Source organism: Myotis davidii, unplaced genomic scaffold (genome assembly GCF_000327345.1).
Source record: "Myotis davidii unplaced genomic scaffold, ASM32734v1 scaffold46, whole genome shotgun sequence".
Classification (NCBI taxonomy): Eukaryota; Metazoa; Chordata; class Mammalia; order Chiroptera; family Vespertilionidae; genus Myotis; species Myotis davidii.
Window position 1 is genome coordinate 2,977,474 of NW_006383006.1, and position 6,809 is coordinate 2,984,282.

General features: G+C 45.3%; 1 protein-coding gene across 5 annotated transcripts in view; it reads left to right on the forward strand.

Moving 5' to 3' along the window:
- The window catches only part of EPB42 (erythrocyte membrane protein band 4.2), a 21,926-nt gene extending 15,727 nt beyond the window's left edge, over window positions 1–6,199 (forward strand). For all 5 annotated transcript variants that reach the window (XM_006778034.2, XM_015557614.1, XM_015557615.1 and 2 more), the window contains 3 exons: window positions 1,786–1,946; window positions 3,229–3,362; window positions 5,347–6,199. In XM_006778034.2, coding sequence (XP_006778097.1) covers window positions 1,786–1,946; window positions 3,229–3,362; window positions 5,347–5,509 — 458 coding nt within the window. In that variant the 3' untranslated portion in view covers window positions 5,510–6,199. The remainder of the gene's footprint in view (window positions 1–1,785; window positions 1,947–3,228; window positions 3,363–5,346) is intronic.
- Window positions 6,200–6,809: the final 610 nt, after the last annotated feature.

Sequence of the window (6,809 nt, forward strand, 5' to 3'; positions counted from 1 at the left end):
CAGGAAGGCGGCACCCAGCAATGCAGCAGAGGGGCCATGAGACATCAAGGCTGAACAGCCTCTATCGGCAGAGTGGTCTTACTCTGGATTAGTTCCCTGGTTGGGGCATGTGCAAGAGGCAACCGATTGATGTTTCTCCCTCACATCGACATTTTTCTCTCTCCCTCCCTCTCTCTCTAAAAATCAGTAAGAACATATCCTTGGGTGAGGAATTAAAACAATTTTAAAGAAGAGAGGTTGGGTGGTAGTCAGAGACACTGGGTAGAGGGAGGTTGGTTGTTTTTCTTTTAAGATGCGAGAAAGTGAAATCTGCTTACATGCTGAAGAAAATAATCGGAGAGCAAAAGACTGAAACCTCAGGGGAGATGGGTTTTATTTTTAATTTTTACTTATTTATTTATTTTTTAATACGTTTTTATTGATTTCAGAGAGAAGAAGGGAGAGAGAGAGAGAAACATTGATGTGAGAATCACCGACTGATTGCCTCTCCTACGCAGACCGAACTCACAACCTGGGCATGTGCCCTGACTGGGAATTAAACCGGTAACCTTTTGGTGCATGGGATGACTCTCAACCAATTGAGCCACACCAGCCATGGCTTTTATTATTGTTTTTATTTAACTTTTTTATTGTTGACACTATAGGAGATGTCTGCCACTTCCCCCACCCCCACGCCCTTTGCCCACCTCCACCCAGGGAGAGATGGGTTTTAATTGATGGTGCAACTCTTTGGGAAATGAGAGACAACAAGAATAATTATAGCTCACATTTTGGCGCACTTATTAGTGGCAAACATGGTGTGTTAAGTGTTATATGTGCATTGCCTCATTTATCCTCACAACCTAATGAGGCAGGAACCATTATTATCCCCACTTTACAGATGAGGAGACCGAGACACAGAGAGGTTAAATAATTTGCCCAAAGTTACACAGCTAGGCACTAGTAGGGTCAAGATGGAGCATAGATTTTAAAAACAGAGGACTTGCCCTGACCGGTTTGGCTCAGTGGATAGAATGTTGGTCTGTGGACTTAAGGGTCCCAGGTTCGATTCTGGTCAAGGGCATGTACCTGGGTTGCAGGCACTTCCTCAGTAGGGGGTGTGCAGGAGGCAGTTGATAGATGTTTCTCTCTCATCGATGTTTCTAACTCTCTATCCCTCTCCCTTCCTCTCTGTAAAAAAATCAATAAAATATATTAAAAAAATAAATAAAAACAGAGGACTTGACTTTCGCAGTGGGGACACATCATCCCCCTAGGGGAGCAGAGAGAGAGATAGGGTAGATGTCTATGTCTGTAGTTTGGGAATGGGAACATGAGCTTGAAAGAATTCCTCAAGGGTGAAGGATGGCTTTATTTTCTCTGCAAAGGGGAAAGAGAAGCAGAGAATGGGAAGGAACTAAGTCAGCATATATTCAGTAACAATGTGCGGCAGGGTCTGAGATAAATACTTCATTTGCAGTATCTCATTTAACACAAGCCACCCCACCAGGCAGGTGTGACTATTAGACAAAGAAACTGAGGCCCAGAGAGCTTAACTTGTTCTAGCTCACAGGGACTGTGTCCACAACCCCAAGGAGGTGGTCTGCCAAAAGTGTTAGTGAGGGTGGTGATGGTGGTGACGGATGGGTTCTTGGATGAGTTCAAAGTTGAAATTGCTGTGAGGAATGAGGCTCCTTTCTGGCTTCAGTGAGATCCCGACTCCTCTGCATTCTGTGTGTAACTATTGCTTGTCTCCGGGCATGCGCGTTCAGCTGTTTGCCCTGACTCGTCTGTCACATATCTCAGTTAGGAGAATCACCACCAGCCTGTCCTTCTCCCAATTTGCGCGAAGCCCACCTGAGAACAGCTTCCTCAGACTGACCGCTGTGGCCACACACTCCGAGTCCAGCCTCAGCTGCTTTGCTCAGGAAGACATCGCCATCTGTAGACCACGCCTTGCCATTGAGGTAGGCACCAGTCCTTCCCCAGATTGCTCGCATGCGCTGCTTACTGCTCGGGTCCCCGTTTCAGAAAGAATCAGAGGGCATCACACGTCGGTGCAGGTGACTGCTGCAGGATCACCAGAACGTGCTATGTTGAGAGCTCCTTGTTTTGAAAGAGATGGCTTCTTACATGTGCTATTCAGGTTTAAATCTTCCAGCTTCTTATGTGGTTAAAGGTTGGTCCTCCCCAGTTGTAGCCTCCATACTTATAGAGATAATAATAGCAGGTGTTTATTTAGCACTTTATACATTGGCCAATGCATTTTCACCTCATTTCTTTTCATTCAAAAGCCCTATGCGGTGGAACTGTTCCCATTATTCAGATGAGGAATCTCTCCTAGAGAGCAACATGCCCAAGATCATAATAATGGGACATTTTAGAGACTTATGGCTCTTGACCAGTCATCCTTCCACGTCTACCCTGCCCAAAATTAATGCAATTTGGTCCATGCCTTTAAAGAGGTTATAGTTTTGTAAGGGAGACACAATGTTGGTCTTCTATGTAAATGCTTTAATAGAGCCACAAAGTCACTATGGGATAAGTGAAGTAAAGGGGATTAACTCCATCTGATTAGATTGAGGAAGACTTTGTGGAGAAGGTGGCATTTATCCTGGGAACAATGGGCAAGCTTCCAATGCAGAAGTGGGGGAGGCCCTTGCAAGTAGCAGAGGCCCAAAGGAAGGAGCCTGAGGGGTGTGCTGGGGATGGGAAAGCACCCGATGTGGCTTGAATGTTGTTTAGTCAAGGGAAGAACAAATAAGGTTGGAGAAGTGGGTTGGGGTCAGACCATGAAGGGCTCTGAATGCCAGCCGAAGCTTTATTCCAGAGACCATGGGAAACCCTCCAGAGTCTGTGATGGATCCAGTGTGAGGGTAAATGCAGGAAGACCAGGCAGAGAAAGAGGCCCAAAGGAAGGAGCCCGAGGGGTGTGCTGGGGATGGGAAAGCACCCGATGTGGCTTGAATGTTGTTCAGTCAAGGGAAGAACAAATAAGGTTGGAGAAGTGGGTTGCGGTCAGACCATGAAGGGCTCTGAGTGCCAGCCGAAGCTTTATTCCAGAGACCATGGGAAACCCTCCAGAGTCTGTGATGGATCCAGTGTGAGGGTAAATGCAGGAAGACCAGGCAGAGGGGTAAAGAAGGCAGCTGTGGTGTTTGGGTCAGGACGGCAGAGATAGGAGAGCAACGAAGAGAGTACAGGGAGGGTGCCCAGGAAGGGAAGGAGTAACTGTGTCTCTTACCACAGATGCCAGAGGCAGCAGAGCAATATCAGCCTCTTTCGGCCTCAGTCAGCATCCATAACTCCCTAGATGCTCCCATGAAGGACTGTGTGATCTCCATCTTCGGAAGGGGGCTCATTCACAGAGAGAGGAGCTACAGGTAAGAGACCACAAGCTTCTCGTCCCACTGACACATCTCAACCGGTCAGAAACACTGGGCCCAAGGTTAATAACTGCCTTTTTGGTGTGTCGATGGAGACAGAGCAAATATGCCCTGAAGTAGAAATAAGGGGTTAGAGCCTATCTCATCCTAGGGGGACAGGAGGGAGGGAGGCTGTGTACTCCTTGGGCACCCCCCTGACCCTGGTTGCTGCCCTGTCATGCAGGAAGAGCCTCAATATTGTTGGTGAGTGCAGGTGACAGGGTTAGGACTGGGTACTAGAGAACATCACGGGGAGGCTGCCTCTCGAAAACTGCATTCTACTAAAGCCCACCACAATTTTGAATTTTGTTTAAATAATCTGTTATCCCTACTCCCGTTCCAACCACACTTCATATCACTTTGTTAGTATGTGTAAAATGTGCACTATTGCCTCATGAGCCTCTACTTTATTTTAGAGGGAGAGGGCGAGGGAGAGGGAAACATTGATGTGAGAGAGACATCGATCAATTGCCTCCCGCACATGCCCCAACCAGGGATTGAACCCACAACAGGGTATGTGCCCTGACTGGGAATCGAACTTGTGACCCTTCAGTGCACAGGACAGCACTCCAACTAATTGAGCCACACTGTCCACGGCATGAGCTTATATTTTTAAATTGTATAAGTGATGTTATGTCTAATTCTTTTTCTTTTCACTCAGATCTATGTTTTTAAGATCCATCCACATGTATCCAGTCCATTGTTTCTGCCACATAATGCACACTGCACAACCCCTGCTACCTACCACTCTACTTCACAGTGATGGTACCCAGAGTACCTCCGACTCTCAAACACCACACATAATGCTGCAATGAACATCTCCACATGGCCCCTTATGTACTTGTCTGAAACTTTGGTGGGGGAGGAAAGGATATATATGCCCAGGAATAAAATTGCTGAGTCATAGGATGTGACCTGATTTGACCAGGTACTATCAGCTTTGTTTGCAGAATGGCTGCAGAAGCCTCACTCCCTCCAGCACTCCATGACAGTTTCTATATTCCTACTATTCCTCCACTCATGGCAATACCCAACTTTCTCTTTTTTCCAGTCTAATGGAAATAAGGTAATATCTCACTATTGTTTTAACTCTTCGTGTGTTTATAAGCCTTTTCCATTTACTCCTCTCTATGGTCTTTGACCACTTTTCTCTTGGTGTTCCCACTTTTTTTCCTTGTTGATTTGTAGGAGCGGCCTGTAGAGTCTAGGTATTAGTCCCTTGTTGGTTTTAGATGCTGCAAGTATCTTCTTTCATCATCTCTCTTCTCATTGTGTCCTCTACATCCTTCGCTGAATAACACAGTATATAGCTGAGAGTTCACAGTGACTATTGTACCATCTCTGAGGTCCCTAACAGGTTGTCTAGTATTGAGCCACTGCCTCAGCCTCTTGAAACTCAATGAGTTGTTCTTGCCAATAAGTTCAGAGGAGGGACTGCCAACATTTAACCAGACTTCTGTGGTCTTCCAGATCAATTGTGGGGCAAAGCTCCTCAAAGAAAATCTGTACCATTCCCTCAGTCACCATAAGGCCAACAGGCAGGCCAGGAGGCTGCTGATAGGGCTCCAACCACCATCTGTTGGCTATTGACATCTCAATACACCTGCCATACCCACTGTGTTTAGCAGTGTGAGGGTCCCAAAGTGATAGCTTTTCCAAACACACCCCAATACTGTTACAGAGACTGGGACCAGACTGAAGTTGCAGATGATAAACAACAGATGCAGCTTGGAAGCCCTTAGAATAGGATTTCTCTTCTCACTCATGAAACTGCTCATCATAGGGTGGCTCCCGTCTTCTACCCCCTTAAAACCTCCTCTTTCAACAGCAAGGTACTTAGGTCACGATCCACCTCTTCAGGTAGGAAAGGATCAGAGTCACTAGGACCAGGAAAGCAACCAGCCTGGGACAGAACTAGCACCTGCCTTTTTCTTTATTTCAGATTAGGTCCCGTGCGACCTGGAAACACCTTGTGCACCCAATTCTGGTTCACACCGGTGAAGGTGGGGCTCCAGCGGCTCAATGTGGAAATGGACTGCAACATGTTCCAGAACCTAACCAATTACAGAAGTGTCACTGTGGTAGCCCCTGAACTTGCAGCTTAAACAACCAGCTCCAAAATCATTGCCCCCACCACCCTCTTGTATCTATGCTCTAAAACCAAATGGAAGGGAAACTTTGCTTACCAGACAAATGAATATCCATTCAAGCTGAACAGGAGAGTGACCAAGAACAAAACTAGATTCCCAGAAATCAACAGAAAAGACATCCATTTCTGTCATTCCAGCTTAAGGTAGCTGTGAAGACTAGTTGCCTTAGAAACTACTGGGCTTGGGTGATAAAAGGAGATCCTTAAAAAGGTACTCAGATGAGTACATTCAGATTTTTCTGATTCAGGATTTTCATAACCATTTTAGTACTCACTAACACATTCATTAACTTACAGGAAAGGAAAAGAACCTAACATTTAAATCATGTATTTTTGAAATTGCTAAAAATGGAATTTTTAGATAACCCTATTTCATTGATCGGTGCTATCCCTGACCATCCTTAAAGTCTCAAAGATGACTGAACAAAGTTATAAAATACAGAACATAGGATCTAAGAGTAGAATGATCTTCTAGATTCAGCTACAGATAAGTTTTATGAGAGTCCTTTATGTATTAAGTATCCCACAATTAAAGTCTGATGTCAGTAACATGAATTTGGTCTAGTAATGTTAAAATTATTAAGTATATAGAAAATAGGCCCTGTAAGAAAGAATAAAAAAACTGAACTCCCTTTGTACAAAGTAATGATTGTTTTGTTCACATTATTTTGTTGCTTTGGCACTTTCTCGGTTTGAATTTAGTTCTTTTTCTTTATGACATTTGTTAAATATACAGAATGGCACTTTATAAAGGAAAATTAAAACTCTTGCCTTAGGAATTTCAACCCCAAGTACTCACTAGTGCTCAAAAGAATGGCTACTGTTGCTGTTTCTACCTAGAGACATCAGAAGGGCAGATGGGATGAATTACACCTACACAAGAAAAAGAATGGGCAGAAGAGGTTGCTGAGATCACAGTATATACATAAGGCCCAAGTCAAGTCACCAGAATATGCAAAACTACAGGTTTACCTTGTTTCCAATATATAATCTTCCAGGCTGATACAAAATTATAATTAAACTAGAGGCCTGGTGCACAAAAATTTGTGCACTCGGGGGTGGGGGGGTTCCCTCAGCCCGACCTGTGCCCTCTAGCAGTCTGGGACCCCTCGGGGGATGACTACCTGCTGGCTTAGGCCCACTCCCTGGGGGGATTGAGCCTAAGCTGGTAGTCAAACATCCCTCTGGCAGCCCGGGAGCCCTTGAGGGATGTCCACTTGCCAGTGGGGGGGAGGCCTAAGCTGCAGGTGGACATC